We start from the raw sequence: 18,341 nt of genomic DNA on the forward strand, positions 1-18,341 counted from the left end.
CGCAGATGCTTTCTTCCTTCCCTGTCAATTCTGGGTTTACTTCACCCTTAGATTGTCTTAGTTCTTGTGGGGGATTGGGGGGATGGTTCTTTCACAGTCTTTAGCTATTAAGAGCAGCCTTCTTGTCTGCCCCTGTGTCTGGATCACATTTACTGTCTAACATCTGAGCAGACAGTCCCAAAACTGAGAAGCCTTGTAGTTTTCTGGATGTCTGTGAAGATGGCAGAAAGAAGGCACAAAGTGGAAATTGCTGATGGAGATGTTTATTATGCCCTGTGTGAATAATCCATTGTCTGTTGCCTTGGGTTTGGGGTACTTTTGCTGGGGAGTGACGTGGGTTTTTCCACTCTGTTTTTATTTCACCATGTACCTGCATACAGCAGCAAGGATAATATTGAGTTTCAGCTGTAGACATGTTTACAGGCGATTCATAAAGGCAAGAGCTTCTTTAAAGTCTTTAAAAGTATATAGATCACAGCTTGTAAAATTTTCTAACCAAAAGGTATTAAGAGTATACCAAACATAAGTAAAAAACATTTTACAAAGTAATAGATACTAAATGGAATAACTTATAGGCGGTTACATGCATCGTATTTCCATAACCTAACACAATGAACCAAGACGTGTCATTATCTGACTGGCTTCTTCGTGGCCGCAACCGCAGCGAGCTTCAGCTCCAAGAAGCCAGGGGATTGGACTCCGCAGACAAAGCCTTCCTGCTGGCTGCCCTGTTGGGAGTGGAGGGCTGACCAGGGGACATTGTCCCAAGCCTGTGGTCTTCTCAGCTTTGTGTGTCCCAAAGAATTTTAATGTAGCCCTTCATCCAGAGGCATGCAGACTCTGGGAAATGAATTCATTCCCAGTTCCCTCCCCTAAAAGACCAGCAGATAAACTAGAATGTTAGTTCATTGTTTTACAGTGAGAGGTGTCAGGAGTCTACCGGACAAAACCAAACTGACTGGCTGGTATGTTCTGTGGGAAAGCCTACGGGACACTATCTCACTCACATTTCACCGAGGGTGCCAGGACCTCAGCAGCCAGCATCCTCGAGCTGTGAGAACTCAGGGCACCCACTCTCCATTCCAGACACAGAAGTGTTAGGAAAACTGGAATCTGTGTGCAACTTTTCCTCCAGAAATGTTTTCCGGGCACCCTCGGGCTCTTCCTCACTGAATCAATGATGGTAAGCTCTGGTAAACATCGCTCAATGGATGGCAGTTCTCGTCCCCTTTCCGTCATGTGGCACCCATCTTTCTCTGCTTCTTCCTCCAGTGTTCCATCGAGTGTGGGAGCGGGACCCAACAGAGGGAGGTGATTTGTGTTAGGAAGAACGCTGACACCTTTGAAGTGCTGGACCCCTATGAATGTTCCTTCCTGGAGAGACCCCCCAGCCAGCAATCCTGCCACCTCAAGCCCTGCGGAGCCAAATGGTTTAACACAGAATGGAGCATGGTAAGTCCCGGTGCTTTTGGTAGAGGTGGTGTTAGTACATCATTATGCTTCCCCCTCCCCCCCCACTGTTGAGCCGCCTACTGGGTACCAGGCACTGGGCTCAGCCCTTGAGTAGATTCCCTGCAGCAATCAGCTCTACTTGGTCACAGCCAGGGTGCCCTGGACTCAGCCTGCTTGGCGGGGAGTGGGGAGCCTGAGACTGGGACAATTTTGATTTCTAAACTATAGAGGCCATAAAATAGTGACTCTCAAATTTTTGTGTGCATAAGAATCAGAGGGGAGCTGTTTGAAATGGCCGATTCTGGGTCCAACGTGGCCAAGGAATTTGCTCCTTAGGTGAGTTGGCTACAGGTGTAACCAACATTTTGAGAAATACTGCTGCAGAAGTTTGATGGCTGAAAGGATTCAGGGATGCTGTTGAGAATACATCATGAAGTGATCTTGTTATAAATCCCACTGGAGGAATTTCTGTCAGGCCTCCATACCTGTGTGTGTGTGTGTGTGTGTGTGTGTGTGTGTGTGTGTGTGTGTGTGTGTGTGTGTTGTACACTTTTTTAAAAATCCTATAGACAATATGGATTATGGGACTGATCCTGTTTTTCTCTTTGAATTGGCTACCAGGAAACTCAGAGCCAAAACTGTGGCCCATCTCTGAGAGAGAGTTTATCAGAATATACAAAGTGACTTATAGGTGCTAATGTTCTCTGGCTTCTCTTTCTCTTTCCTACGTTTATCTTCTTTTTACCCCAGTTTCCTCACTTATTTTTTGTCTTGTGGCCCTCTTATGTATTTCTTAAGCCATCTCAAATCCTTTTTTGTACGGAAGGAGGGTAAATGAAGAAAGACAGAGCTACAGAGAGACAGAGTGAATAGAGAACTAGGTTAGTAAGGAATGAAATGGAAAAGGATGGAAACAGTGATAAAATTCTTTTTTTTTTCAAGTGAAAGAGTTTATTGTTAAGAAACTTCCTAAAACAGAAAAATTCCTGAGGTCATCGTTCCCAGTGACCATTTCACATGACTTGGACACAAGGGGGCCAGTGTTCGTTCTGCTTTTTGTCAGGGAAGATCGTCAAGCAGTGGCTGTAGGTGACTCCAGAGCAGAGGCCAGAGCCTTCCTCAAAATCATTCAAAGGTGATCGAAGGGATTTTCTTATAAAATATGTGGATAAAAGCTGAGAATTCTGTTTTCAGACAGTGTATGGCAGCCATTTGGGTATGTGGTGAACCACACCTTGGGTGCAAATGCGAATAAAGGAGGTGTTGAGTTTCAAAGATGTTTTGCCAACTTCTGGGAAATACCATTTTATTATTTTGATATTGACCAAGGCCCTTGAGAAAGCAGGAACAGATCACTATTTTCTTCTGCCATTCTGCTTAGAGAGTCTAGAAAGGGCCAAACTCACCAGGCCACGTCAAAGGCCACCAACTCCAAAGACACCTGCCTTGCCTGGGAACAACCCAGACGTCCCTCAGCAGGTCAGTGGATAAACAAAATGCAGTGCGTCCAAACAATGGGGTACCACTCAGCAGCAAGAACGAATGAACTGATACCTCCCACGACTTGGAGGAAATTCAGATGCATTTTGCTAAATGAAAGAAAGAGCCTCCCCAAAACTGTATGTTGTATGATTACATTTACATAATATTCTGTAAAAGGAAAAACTATAGGCACAGAGACCAGATCAGTGATTGCCAGAGGATGGAGCAGGGTGAATCTCACTACAAAGGGACAACACAAGAGGATTCGTTGTGTGTGATGAAAGTTCTGTCTTGTTTGCAGTGGGAGATACATGACTCTCTGAATTTGTCAAAACTCAGAACTGTGCACCACAAAAACTGAATTTTTCTGCATGTAAATTTAAAAATAAATAAGTGAACTGAAACTAATATGAAATATATAGTTACTATAGTAGCAAAGATGATGGAAGCAAGACATTTTTTAATTTACCTTGTTTTATAAATTTGAGTTTGGAACTAAGTAAATATTTTATATAATTATAAAACAGGGACTTCCCTGGTGGTGCAGTGGTTAAGAATCCTCCTGCCAACGCAGGGGACACAGGTTCGAGCCCTGGTCCAGGAGGATGCCACATGCCGCAGAGCAGCTAAGCCCGTGCGCCACAACTACTGAGCCTGCGCTCTAGAGCCCACGTGCCACAACTACTGAAGCCCACGTGCCTAGAGCCCATGCTCCACAGCAAGAGAAGCCACCGCATTGAGAAGCCCGTGCGCCGTAACGAAGAGTAGCCCCTGCACGCCACAACTAAAGAAAGCCCACACACAGCAACGAAGACCCAACGCAGCCAAAAAGAAAAAAATTTTTTTGACAAAATTATTCTTTTAAAAAAAGAAATCCCTAAAAATGGAAAATGCAATGAAACAAATTAACCTAAATATGTATGCAGTTGGTGGCATCAGCACCCTTGCATGTGGCTGTAAACCATAGTAATTTGACTATCCATCCCTAAGGACAAAAAGGACTGCAGAAAAATGTTTGTAGTGTTTGCAATAATCACATTTTTAGTGATAGCTGGTGTCCTGTGTTCTGAGATGATTGGTTGTATAATGGGTGATAAAGTAAATGAATAATCTACTTTCTGGTACTGTGATAATACATGTACCAGTAAATATGCTAGTATGATAGTAGAGCTCTATTATCCCCAGTATCCTTGAGAAATAGGATTCTTAACTTAGGAGAAAGAAGATACAGACCAAAAGTAGAAGAGATTTAAGTGAAAATCCTGTTGTCCTGAATTTGACTTAGAAATATCAGTATGAACTCACAAATTAATTTATCTTAAAAAACTTTTTTCCCTGTTTTATCCACTGAAAGAGCCTGGAAACAATGACCAGCCCAGTAGCAAACGGCATACCTATCCGCCAGAATACGGTTTCAAAATGCCACTCGCCACTAAAAGGAACCAAGAATTCTTAGAGAAATGGCTGATTCCAGGTCTGTGACTGTTATAGGTATGAATTAGATCGGGATGTCTTTTCATACCAGGTAGCAAGGAGATTCTCAAAGACAAGTTCATGTCCAAAGGGCTCAAGAACCAACTTTTGGGCTCCTGATAGCCATTGATGGGGCATCAGTGAGCATCAGTAAAAATAATAACTACCGGGCTTCCCTGGTGGCGCAGTGGTTGAGAGTCCGCCTGCCGATGCAGGGGACACGGGTTCGTGCCCCGGTCCGGGAAGATCCCACATGCCGCAGAGCAGCTGGGCCCATGAGCCATGGCCACTGAGCCTGCGCGTCTGGAGCCTGTGATCTGCAACGGGAGAGGCCACAACAGTGAGAGGCCCACGTACCGCAAACAAACAAGCAAACAAACAAACAAACAAACAAAAATAATAATAACTACCATGGATTTAATGAAATACATCACATATGTTTAAATCCATCCATCTATAATAAATTTGTAATGATAAAAAAAACTAATTAGAGGTTCCACCATTGGAGGATGTTAGGGGAACCAACTCATTATTCTTAAAACTGATAAATAGAAAAAAATAGTCAAGAATTTACCCTGTCTCTCCTAAACAAGCCATACCACTGTGTAACCAGAGAGTAAATATATGTGAGGAAGGGGTAGGGATTCTTTAGATTCTCAGCTTATAAAAGAAGAAGAGGTGTTAGGATATTATCACCATTTTTCAACCCCACATGAACTAATGGATCTGCTCATTAGTGGCTGCTGGCCCCCTCCAAAGAGGGACGACCATACACATCCTACGAAGCAGTCTCACCACAAAAAATCAAATCTGCACCTGTTAAGGCCTCTTCTGGATCCAGTTTCCAATTTGCAGGAAACGCAGAAGACAGAGGAACATGTCAAACAGTACCATGGGGATGCAGTCAGCAAAATCCTGACTATGGGAAACTCTACAGGACAAATGACTCAGTTCCTCCAACAAATAAAGTATAAGGGAGAAGAAACACCGGAGAGGGGAACCCGTGGATTAAGGGTCGTAAAAGGCACGTCAACCAGCTGCAATATACAGACCTGATCCCCCCCAAAAAAAACTCTGTTAAAAAAATTGAGATTCACAAGGCAAATGGAAATAGGAACACTGAATATATCTTTGAAGATAAGGAACTATTGTTGATTTCTAGGTGTAATAATGGTATCGTGGTAATTTTTTAAGAGTCTTTGTTTTTTAGAGCTACAGACAGAAATATTATGGAAGAAGTGATATGATATCTAGATTTGCTTCAAAATAATGGACCTGGGTGGGTACAGACGAGACATGGCTAGCCATGAGTGGATGCGTGTTGAAGCTGGTTGCTAGGTGCAGGGGAGTTTAATACTCTGTCTCCTTTGGTAGATGTCTGAAATTTTCTAATATCTGTCTTCTCCCGTGTGCTGAGCTAATGGGCTATCAAGAAATCTAACTTTCTTCCTTTCCCCGGGCAGTGTTCCAAGAGCTGCCAGGGCGGCTTCCGCGTCCGGGAAGTGCGCTGTCTGTCTGATGAGATGACCCTCAGTAATCTCTGTGACCCTCAGTTGAAACCAGAAGAGAAAGAATCTTGTAACCCTCAGGACTGCGTCCCTGAAGTTGGTAAGTAGGGGGAGTAAAATATTCATCTTTCTTAAGCTCCGTCCTGTTCTCTGGTATGAAAATACCAGATTCATCTCGGTCTCTCTGTGACCTTGTGCCTAGTCATGGAGTTGAAGGGGGTCAGCATCCTTTGGGTATATATTTCATAGTTTAAGGTGCCTGTTGATAACACAGATGGCGATCCAAGCCACCCATCAACAGATAAACTTACATGGGAATTGATTAAAATGGCAATGCACTCAGAGATTTGGTTCCAGCATCCTTATGGCCAAAGTAGATAGATTTCAACTGCATGTTTAAAGAAGAAGAAAAAAATATAAGCTCTCAGCCCACACTCACACCTCCCATCAATAATAAACAGCAGGACCAGGATGAAGAGCCACACCCACCGCCCTTCCTCCTTCCCTAAGTCCAGGCTGCCCCTCGTGCTCAGAGAGTCTTTTCTGTTCTCCTCTGCTACAGATGAAAACTGCAAGGACAGGTACTACAACTGCAACGTGGTGGTCCAGGCCAGGCTCTGCGTCTACAACTACTACAAGACCGCCTGCTGCGTCTCCTGCACGCGCGTGGCCAACAGGCACTCGGGCTTCCTGGGGAGCAGATAACACCCCGCTCCGCAACTGTGGGCAGGTCAGGGAGTCTGTGAGCAGTGGGACTGGCTGACTGCTGCCCCCTCCTGGGGGCTCCCTGGCCTGTGGAGCTGCCAGCCAACTTAGTCAGCACCCCACCTTCATAAAGTGTACACACGGTGCCCAGGAGCAAGGCCACAGTTGTCCTTTGAGCATCACCGTGAACTGCTGACCCCTCCTTCAGAGACCTGGCACCTGCGCTCTCTGCAGACCGAGCGGTGGGGACTGCGTGCAGCTCTCGACCGACTCCCGTCCTGGCACTTTTTAAGTCAGCAGTCAGGCCCTGTCTGGGCACTGCCTAGCCCCAGTGCTGCTGGCCTTTCTAATACCAGCGCCCCTTGGAGAATCAGAGGAGACAGTCCCCCCACCCCAGAGCCCCCCTAAGCCTTGCTAGGATGCCTGCATCCCTCTGTTACCTCAGCCCGCCTGTGCCTATTTTTACTCTCAAAGACATTAGGCTCTTTTCCAGCCTTGTGACACAGATATCTCATGCCAGTTTAGAGCTTTATTGTTTTGCAGGTGTATTCAGAGATATTAGCTCATTAGCGGCTGTGAGCACAGCGCTCCAGAATGGGAGTCAGGGAATGAATCTTGTCCCCATTTTACTGACAAGGAAACTGAGACTGAACTTAGGTAACCTACCTGCCACGTTAGCAGGTAATTGACCCATTCAGTGACAGAGCTGAGTCCTGACCCCAGTCGTCTGACCACAAAGCCGTCACCCCGAGGCCTGTCCAGAAGGCTTAGGTCTGCAGTATGTGGCTTCATTTCAGACCTAGAGGCTGAGAAGTTTCCCATTCAGCAAACAAAGCCCAGATCTTTGAATTCTTTCCTCGGGCCAAAAGTCAAGTCTTTATCTCCTGTGCTCAGTTGTTTCAGGAGTCTGTTTCTTTTTTCCCTTCCCCCACAAAGTCTCAGGTCCTGGTGACAGGACTCTGCACAGTTTCTTAAACCCCATCCTTAATGGAACTATGCCATGAGGTAAGAAAGCCATTGGCGTAGAAAGGTGATTGCCTGAAATTCTGATTCCTCTCCCCAGTGGTACATGCCGCCCATGGAATCCGACATTGTGGACCCTTTGGCCTTTTGTCTCCCAGAGCAGATTTCCAGAGCACACAGCTCTGTCCCCTGGGCTCTCACCCCTTCCTCAGCCATCTCTCCTGGGTCCTTCCCCACACATCACCCAGTGGAAAGTCTAACCAACCTGTCCCAGCAAAAGCCCTATATTTACATTAGAAAGAGTCTCCCTTGGGTCTTTCTGGTTTGTTTTGCAGATGTCTCTCTGTGACTTTGCATCCCTCCCTTCCCCCATGACTCACAACCCATATTCCCCCTCCCAGATGTGAGCACTAAGATCTATATTAATGCAGCCAGCCTGGGAAAAGGGGCTGTGAACTCCTCCACGATGGCCCCAGCGGCAGGGTCTTCCCTGATTCACTTCACATAACTCTGTAGTTCCCGAGGCCTGTGGCTGGAAGGGGAATGCAGTGCACATGAAAGATGAGCTATCTGAAGAATCAGTGAGGATAAAGAAGGGGGGACGTATATATATATATATTCTTACACCCACTAAGAAAAATAATCAGGCTGAACAAATTGGAAGCGTATAGAAAATTTATCTTATTTAGTACTATGGTCCTGGGCGTATTTCCCTTTCAAAGTAAGCATTTGCTTTGAAATTCATAGCAACTGAGTTTCTCCCGTGAGCCCTTTAACCCAAAAATCTGCTAATTTGGTGATGATTTGCAGCTTTTGGAAGCAGTATCACCAGCTCAGTCTTGCACACTGCCTTAGGTTCCCATTATCCTTGAGCTTTCAGAAATTCTATTTGGCCTTTTTATGTGACCTTCTCTTTCTGGAGAGCCCCAGCCATCATTTCCCCCAAAGCACCCTCTCTCTCCTGATCCTTACGTAACTCATGCAATAAGCAGCAGGACAGAGGCCCAGATTCCTGGGCCCACCAAGCAAAGACAGACCAGAGAGGCCAAGCATATGGCTGGTTTCCACCCAGCACCCACTCTTTCCCTCTCGCCACTTGCCTTTGCTTCTCGTCCCAAGGGAGGGTTTCCTTTATGCAACTGCTCTCAGATGTTGCTGTACAAGCCAGTCATTTGAAGGATTCTTTGGAGGAAGCTTTCTTTACCTGCTGGAGGACAGAGCAAGATCAATGGGTGGAAGAGCAGAAAGGCTGATTTCAGCTCAGATTGTGGGAAAACCTTCTAGCCATCCAGGCTGCCCAGCGCAACAAAGGTATGGTGTCCTAATGAGTGAGCTCTCCAGCCTAAAAAGGATTTCTCCACCAAGTGGGAGGTGAGCATCCTGGGTCCTTCCAACTCAGGATTCTCACGACTGGGCTGGGTGACGGCTTTGTCTCTTTGACATCCAGCAGTGTCCTGTGGCTCCTAAATGTCACCTAAAAGTTATTTAAAGGGACAGTGGTCCTCTCATGAGAACGGCCATCCTGCCAGTTGTGGAATTGGATAGGAGCAAATAAATCAACCCCATGTCTTCAGGGGAAAGAAGTACTGAAACTAGGGGTCTTTTTTCTCTTGCAACAAATAGTTGAGTTAATCTTGGAATTCATTTATGTCTGGAAAGCTTATAAATTGCTAGATGAGGGGTTTTATCAGCTGGACTTGGAAATCCAATTTTTACTAATCTCCTTGTTTCTTATATCAACGTCTAAATGCCTTTGTTCTTAGCACAACACACATGATAATGTCCTTTAGTATTTTCAGTGACAATGTTCCTTTCTCCCTCCAGAGATGCCTCTTTCTTATTTTCTTGTCCCCTTATCTCATCCTCTCCTTCCCGTGACCCACCATCTCCTTCTCAGTCCTCTGCCTTGTCCCTTAACTGGCTATGATGCAGAAATGAAATTTACATTTTAATACAGCTTTTTTTTTCTGTGTACCAGATTGCCTCAGTCCCTGCTCTGAATTTTGAAATTAGATAAAACTGTTCAGTGTTTTTCTCACAAAAAAATCAACAAAACTGCAAACAGAAATAGTTTGCTTTTCTTTTTTACTATCACTTATTAGAAAAGGAAAGTGTGCCTCTTGCAGCCTAGGCAAAAGCCATTCAGTGCAGCCCATTCTCCCCATCTCACGTAGACTCGCCTTTCTCCCCTTAGAAAAGGAACAGCATAAGAAATAGGGCATTTTAAAAAAAAAAAAAAATCTTGTAAACTTGGCCACTAGATGGCGTCAGTTCATTTCATTAACGGCGTGTACAGTGCCCCCTGCTTGCGAGCTGGTGGGGAAGCCAAATGAGCAGGGCCAATGCCCGCCCTAGAGGAGCTGCAGTGTGACAGAAGCGCTCAGAACTGTCCCCATCTGTCCCGTTGCCTTAATTCTCTGACCCAGGGCTCTTGGAGTGTGTATCGTTTACTCACCCTCAAAGTGTTTAGCATTCAACACTCTTTCCTTTAAAAAGAATGACCTTCCAGAGGGATGAAAATGAGGGACACTGGCTTCATTTCTTTTTGTCAAGCTGTGTGGCAGGGAGAGAAACCCAGATGTTACTAGTAACTTTCTAAACCAGTGGCTCTCTTTTTCTTTAATATAGCCACTTTAGAATTTGAATATCTGCTTTCTAATGTCAAAGACACAAATATAAGTGGTAAAAAGAAACATGACTTCCCTTGAAACAGGCTGAATAGTCAAACCTGAGGGAACCTCTATCAGCCTGGCAGGTGGAGGCCAACATTTGATCCTGCCATATGAAACACTCTTTACGTGGCTTAGATGGGAAATTAGACAGCTTCCTGATGAAATTGGTGGATGCCAAGAAGCTGGAGAGGTAACGCTTGAATGACATGTTCTAGTACCAAAAAAGTCTGGGAGACTAGAACGAAACCTGGGATCTTCAAAATTCACCAGGAAGCAACATAAAGTCCCACCTTTGGATTAAAACAAAAAACAATGCAAGTACAAGGTGGGGGAGATGCAAGAGTTTCAGTGGATGAAGTTCAATGTGAGTCAAGAAAGTGGGATGGAACTACCCCACACACACACACACACACACACACCACACACACACACACCACACACCACACACCACACACACACACCACACACCACACACACACACACCACACACACACCACACACACACACCACACACACACACCACACACACACACACACACACCACACACACACACACCACACACCACACACACCACACACACACACACCACACACACCACACACACACACCACACACACACCACACACACCACACACACACACCACACACACACACACACACACACACCACACACACACACCACACACACACCACACACACACACCACACGACATTTAGGCTACATAAGGAGAAAATGTTGGTGAACCGTATTTGTGATTGTTGGAAACTTAAAAAAGAATATTGGTAACATACAACATTCAGATGAGCACACCCAATCCTGACGAGGGGCGCAGACCCTGAGAAGCAGTGGAAAGGACTTCATGAGAATGTTTAGCCCGGAGGAGAGCCATCCTAGGACCAGAAGGTTAAAGCTGCAGGGAGACACATTTTACTTCTTACAGAAGAACCACCTTTCTACAAGTGAGAACCTTCAGAAGGTAGAGCGCTCTGTGGTTGGTGGTGACTGACCCGTCCCTGGAGGTCTCAGCAGAGGTTTAATGGCCTTTGTCATGGATGCTGAAGGGAGGATTCGAGCACGCAGCTGGGGCAACAGGACTTTTAAGATTCTCTCCAATCTGGACTTTGGTGACTCTGTAAGTAGAACAGCTTCTAGTGATTCACCTGGTCTGGGATGGCAAGTACACGGCACACGTACTTCCCATTTCTACCGTTTTGAACCCAGGGACGCATCCCTCTCCAGGGCTGAACGTGGCCTCATACCTCAGAGAACCACTAGCCAGTTGGTCAGAGCTGCCCTGTCTGGTCCTGCTTCATAGATGAGTAACCAGTTGTCCCGATGGCTGGTTCCCTGCCCAGGGTCACACACCTTGATGGGGGCAGAACCTCGACTAGACTAGCACCCTTTGATTACCATCTCACTTTCTCCACTCACTTTGCTTTCTTGCGCCTTTGCTGGAGCTGCGTCATTCTCTGCCCTCTCAACCACACTCCTGGTTCTTTCTATGCGGTGGGTAACAGTGGGAGACGGCCATCTTGCTGAGGAAAAGTGACCCCCACAGGGTGGGATTCTCTAGCCAGCTTTCTTAGCATCTTCCAGACGTTGAGCCCCTTGCCTCAGTGAGAGAGAAGCCATTCTGTTACGTAATTTCCACCTTGACCCCCAGATCCCCACCATTCAGTTTGACGGAAGGATATACTTTGTTATAACTTATTATTTTGTCCTTTGTAAATACAAGATGTTTATAGGAAATGTGTATTCTGAACTCTACCGGCAGAATGAGTCACTACACCAAAATAGTTCTATTATTTAGAATATGTTAATTTTAAAGGGATCTAATAGGTATTTATTTACATATTCGATCCACATTTGTGTAAAATTATTTGATACTACTAACCCAGCTTCCTGGAAAGTTGCTGCACGTGATGTCTTATTCCAAGTCCATAGTTACAGTTTAGCATACTGATTAGCCAAATTCCTGGGTTTTAAGATCGAATATAAACGACTCTGCTTTTCGACTCATTCAGGTGTTTTTACCCCTTGGATTATACCTGAAACAGGTCTCTCTGGATTGCCACCATTCCACCTTGAATATCATATTTGCTCATGTAATCTGCCATCTCCTCATCCTCAAACATTTGAAGAAGGAATTGGGAGGGTCTTTTTCATCCCTTCTCTTTGTCTTGCCTCGTTCCTTAGAATCACCAGCAGGAAGTTGTTCGGGAGGCTGGCTTAGAGCTGTGACGGAGGCAGGGTCCCCTGGCAAGGGCAGGGAGGGGTGTAAGGGAGGTGATGCCTTCACTGCTCTGACCACGCCTCCAGGGCCCCCGCTGGACGTTGCTGGGTGGGAGCTCTGGGTTGTCAACTGCACAGCCAGGAGCGAGGAACCCACAGAATACCCCATCCACCCCAAGTCACCCGTACGGTGTCAATTACTGCTTAAAGAGGCGGAGGCGAATTAGATGAGTAAATAATCCTTTCAGCAAAAATGACAACTATTTTTGTGTATGACTAATTTATTTTTATTATTGTAAAAATACAATAAACTGGTTTTAAAAAGTCAGCTTTGTTAACACGTCTGTGCTTTCTCGGGCCTTATTCCATTTCTACTCACGTCGCTTCGCACAGCCCTCTAAAAAGAAGAGCCGAGCCCTTTAGAGATCGGTTGGTCTGCGGGACTTTGGCTCTGGGGGTGCCTGGACCCCTAAGAGGACAGGGAGTGCAGGACGTCAGTCTGCTGGTACACTGGTCCTCGCTGAGGAGCTTAAGATAAAATATTCAGGCATGTGCACTTCTACAGGATTTCAGTTTTGTTTTGTTTTGTTTTACAGGATTGCACTTTTACAGGTATTTCTTTAAACCTCCCCCAGGAGGCAGAAGGTGTTGGGACCCACTGTGCTGATTCCTGCGGCTCCATCCCTCAACTGGAATACAACTTCTTCCAACTCTCCTCAGGCTGACTTTACCTTGGGCTCGAGCTTAGCAGAGTGTTTGACAAAATCTTTCGGGTTCTCTTGATGCCTAATAACGTGAAATACGACTTGGGTCATAAAGCCCATTGAAAGTCACCCTGGATGAGAGAGTCTCTAGTGGAGTGCCTACAGGCTCCGTCCTTGATGCTGCCTGCCCTGCAGCAGCATCGTCAGTAACTCTCAGAAAAGTATTATTATGCCTCAGATGTGCTTCCCATCCCTCCCATCCACTTTTCTGCCTGGAAAATCTTCATTTACTCTTTTTTTTTTATTGCGGTAAAATGCAGTTAACAAAATTCACTGTTTTCATCCTTTTAAAGTGTGAACCTGCATCAGTCTCTCCGGCCGCTGGGCTCCACCGCTTCCCCGCTGTCCACTTCAGCTTCCTGCCGCCCTCCCGTCTCCTGCATGCCCGTCCGACCCCCAGTGGCGCTAACGTGGTCTCCTCAGGGCGCTCTCCCAGCAGAGCAGTGGCCGCCCAGGCGGCGAGATCCACGGTCTGGCAGAGGAAAACCGCCAGCTGCGGAGAGGAGCGCAGGCCGCACGACCCCGGCCCGCACTGGGGGGATGTGGCGATTCTAAACAGAGGATTCACCGGGGCTCAAAGTGGGCCCGGTTCCAGTATTGGTTATGTGTCTTCTGTTCGTCGCTTCTGTATTTATGTTGCACATTTGGGGCAAGTACACTCGTTCATAGATTCAGCTCCATCCATCTATCTGTCATCTGAAGAAGAAAGGAAAAAACCCCAACATATCTTGGACCAAAAGCATGGTGATTTTCTGTTCATGAGAAAGAAAGTTTTCTGTAAGCTGTTTTACAGGGAACTTAATGAAAATTGATTTTAAGGAATCCATTTTTTTTCTATGGCTCATAAACTTTTTAATTCATAAAAAAGTGTGAAATTCAGTGGTATTTAGTACAGTGTGGTGCAACCATTGCCAGAACGTTTTCGTTACCCCCAAATTCCATTTATTCTTCAACACCCAAGTCAGAAGTCTACCATGTGCCAAACACTGTGCTGAGAACCCTCACACATGCTGTCTTATTAAATCTTCCCAGCAGACCCAGGGAGTTGGAATGTTGCCCCCTTCTAGAAACGAGAACGTTGAGACTCAGAGAGGTTTCGTGTCCAGCTAACACTTGGTGGCACTAGGATTCTACTGTCAGCTTCCCCTAGAGGCCGGCCTGTGTCTTTCCCATGTCCATCTCCCCAGGGCCTGGCGTGTCACATGGTCTCAGCATATATTAGTTCCAGTCTCTCTCTCCACATGGATTCCAGTCAAGGACATTAATTGCCCAAGGACTGGATGGGGTGTTTGGCTGTTGATGAGAAAGTGCAGTGCTGTTTAGTTTACCCACGCTCAGCACAACAATGTGAGCGGAGGCTGCATTTGAAGATGTATAGCTGCCCCTGGGAGGGAGGCCACAAGCCCCTGTTCAGGGGTCAGACCCAAGCTGGACCCCTCCGTCTCCAGTTCTGGGAATGACACATCGTATTTAGGCAGTTGGCCACCAGGAAAGAGCCCAGAGGATCAGGATGGTGACTGGGATGGTGACTGGGATGGGGGAGGGAGGATCTGGAGGGGTAACTGTCTTCAGCCATCTCCAGGCATCTCTAGGGACAGACAACAAGATCTACCTCCAGCAGGTCAGAAAGAGAAGGGCCCGCGAGTCAGACTTGGTTCAAAATAACACGTTCCTGTAATAGACTCAGCGACAGTGACCCTCAAATAAAGAGTGACCAACGATATGCAGAATCTTTTAAAAAAAAAAAAAATGAACTTATTTACACAACAGAAACGGAGACTTAGAGAATGAATTTATGGTCACCAGGGGGGAAGGGTGGGGGAAGGGATAGATTGGGAGTTTGGGATTGACATGTACACACTGCTATGTTTAAAATGGATAACCAACAAGGACCTATGTTAAAAAAATTTTTTGATTAAATGAGTAAATAAATAAGAGTGATCAGGAACATTTGGGCAGAGGGAAAATTTGAACATGGCCTGTACTTAAGATGACACAACTGAATCCACGTAAAACTTCTTGGATGTGAAGGTGGGGTTTGGTCGGGCAGGAGTACACACTGTGGCAGTCCTAGGGATGAAGGTCACAAGGTCTGCAATTTACTTTCACATGGGGCGTCAGTAAAATTGTGTGTGTGTGCACGTGTATGTGGAGAGAGAGAAAGAATACGTGCAAATAAGGTAAAATGCACTTTGCTGAATATTAGTGAATATATAGTGAAGGGTATGTAGTGTTCGTTACATTATTCTTCTCTGAGGTTTGAGATTTTCTAAAGTAAAAAGTTGGGGGAATAAAGTACAAAAAGAGGACAGGGGAAGGGAAACTAATATTTTTGGCAGCAGCCAGAGCCAGTCCTGGGTGATGCTTATCATCACTGAGGCTGGGAAACCCTAACTTATTGAGCACCTACTATGTGCCAGGTGTCCTCTAGGTCCTTTTACATCATTTAATCTTCAAGACAACACCTTCAAAGCAAACACTTCATTTTGTGGCCATTTTATGGATAAATAAATTGAGATGCAAAGAGAATACAGCTGGGAAAACCAGGTCTCAGCCAGATGAGGAAATATTTTGATCACACAGGTCCTAAGTGGCTGAGGAAGTCGAACACATATCTGTCTAGTCTCAAAGCGTGTGCTTGTTCCTCTGCGTGGCACTGCCTCTCCACAAGAACTTCATAAATCCATGTGCAAGACAAAAACTCCCTAGAAAACTAACTTAACCCAGAACTTACTCCCTGAGCAAGTAATACACATTACAGCAGATGTTGTTGTTGATCATTGTGGCCTCACAAAGATTCTCATGCTCGAGGTGGAGTGCCCGACAACAGTGGGCAGCACACTTCTATGATATGTACACACAGAGACACACACAGAGACACACAAAGACACAGACACAGACACAGGGACACACAAAGACACACAGAGACACACAAAGACAGACATACACAGAGACACAGACACACACAGAGACACACACAGACACATACAGACACACACACAGACGCAGACACACAGACACACACATACCACTGCCTCCAGAGAAAATGCTTCAAGGAGACGCCTCTACTTCTCTGTCCTGCTTTCATATGTGGATTCCAAAAACGTGTTCTTCAGAGCCCAGAGTCAACCCTGTTTGGAGGCTGGCCAGGTGGGAGGGGGAACAAGAGCAGTGGGACCCAAAGGATCAAATGTGCTTGAACTTGATACCAGTATCAGCCTCTGCCTCGCTCTACCGGTCAAAGCCGATCACAGGGAAGGGAAATCCGCAGATCCCTCCGCCTGCTCCTGCCCTCTGAGCTCTGTCTCCTCAGATCCCAGGCATTCTCCCTCGGGATTCACTGTGCATCGCCAGGCTTTGAGCCTCCCCAGTTGTGACAGCCATTCACGCACTCGTTCCTGTGTCCGATGCTCTGCTAGCAATGAATACGCAGCAGCGCAGCCGGAAGACTGCCCTCGGAGCTTACGTTCTAAACAAGGATGTAGACAACTCGCGTGTGCTCGGCACGTCAGGCGGTGGTGTGTGTTGGGGCAAACAGCCGAGCTGAGAAGGTGGAGGGGCAGCGGTGGAGACGGGCAAGGGGTGTGACTTTAAATAGGATGGTTGGGGCGCGGGAGAAGCCGGCCACGTGGATAGCTGGGTAAGGGTGCCGGGCGAGGAGCGTGCCGGAGTCGAGCCCCCATGGCGCACACAGGGTGTTCAGGAGCACTGGGGGAGCGGGGCAGCACGGGAGAAGATAAGGTCAGACCCTGGGAGCCAGGGACAGGCTGTGGATTCACCGTGAGACAGAGGAGAGGCCAGCCGGGGATCTGGGCAGAGGGGTGACAGGATCCGAGTAAGGCCAGCAGCCGGACGTGAGCTGCCATTTCTGCCCTTGCAGGAGCTGTGCCCCAGACACGTATTTTCCTGGGTTAAACCACGGACCTTGGAGGCAAGCTGAGAAATACCATCTCAATGAAAATGTTGATTTATGAAACTCCACTCAGTACAAGGTAACAAGAGCCATAAAGCCCTTCAACTTTCACTTAATAATTCCATGCCTGGGAATTCATCCTGAGGAGAGAATTTAATAAAACAGTGTTTTCCCAGAGTGTCTTCAATAACAATTTTTTTCATTTTGTGGTTTCATGTTAATAATAATCTTTTTTTAAATTGGCATGAACATGTCATTGTAAGAGCTGTGTGACTGTAATGAGATTGAACATTCACCTATGCTTAGAAATTTTGCTTTATCTTCACCTTTTAAAAATTATAAATAGCACTGCCATTAAAATAATTGTGCATTAAAAAAATATAGGCACGGGACTTCCCTGTGGCGCAGTGGTTAAGAATCCTCCTGCCAATGCAGGGGACACGGGTTCCAGCCCTGGTCCAGGAAGATCCCACATGCCGCAGAGCCACTAAGCCCGTGTGCCACAACTACTGAGCCTGCGCTCTAGAGCCCGCGTGCCACAACTACTGAAGCCCACGTGCCTACAGCTCGTGCTCTGCAACAAGAGAAGCCACTGCAATGAGAAGCCCGTGCACTGCAGCGAAGAGTAGCCCCCGCTCGCCGCAACTAGAGAAGACCCGCGGGCAGCAACAGAGACCCAACACAGACAAAAAAAAAAAAAAAAATATATATATATATATATATATATATATATATATAGGCATGAACCTATACACCACGTCTAGTTGACCACCTTACGGCCCAACAAGGCCTTTTGTTTCCAGCCCTAGAACCAGGTGGTGTTACATTAATTGTCATGGGCGAGCTAATACGTGAAGAATGGAGTTGAATTCAGCAGTAAAAGGTTTATTCATGCCAAGCAAAGGCCAAATTATGTCACAGACTTGCTGTTTGAAGCAAGGATCCACAGTAGGGTGGGTAGACAAGAGTGGTGAGTTACTTGTCATTAATGCCAAACCCAAAGGAATTTCCACCATGCATTTCCACCATGCATCCATGCTGTGAGTGGCAATTGAGTTTCAACAAAGCATTATCTATCGTATCAGTGATGTTGCCTTTAATTCTGTTTGTTCTGAAATAGTGTTTTTACTTAATTGGCAGTTTCATCTTGATTATGTAGTTCTGTAAGAGTTATA

General features: G+C 46.2%; 1 protein-coding gene and 1 pseudogene across 1 annotated transcript in view; both read left to right on the forward strand.

Moving 5' to 3' along the window:
• Nucleotides 1-8,175, forward strand: part of THSD4 (thrombospondin type 1 domain containing 4) — a 542,551-nt gene extending 534,376 nt beyond the window's left edge. The window contains exons 15-17 of the mRNA XM_060153293.1: nucleotides 1,273-1,452; nucleotides 5,871-6,015; nucleotides 6,478-8,175. Of these exons, the coding sequence (XP_060009276.1) occupies nucleotides 1,273-1,452; nucleotides 5,871-6,015; nucleotides 6,478-6,620 (468 nt within the window). The 3' untranslated portion in view covers nucleotides 6,621-8,175. The remainder of the gene's footprint in view (nucleotides 1-1,272; nucleotides 1,453-5,870; nucleotides 6,016-6,477) is intronic.
• Nucleotides 8,176-8,303: 128 nt separating this feature from the next.
• LOC132522748 (protein transport protein Sec61 subunit beta-like) lies at nucleotides 8,304-13,986 on the forward strand (annotated as a pseudogene).
• The last annotated feature ends 4,355 nt before the right edge of the window (nucleotides 13,987-18,341 follow it).

This window comes from Lagenorhynchus albirostris, chromosome 1, assembly GCF_949774975.1.
Source record: "Lagenorhynchus albirostris chromosome 1, mLagAlb1.1, whole genome shotgun sequence".
NCBI lineage: Eukaryota > Metazoa > Chordata > Mammalia > Artiodactyla > Delphinidae > Lagenorhynchus > Lagenorhynchus albirostris.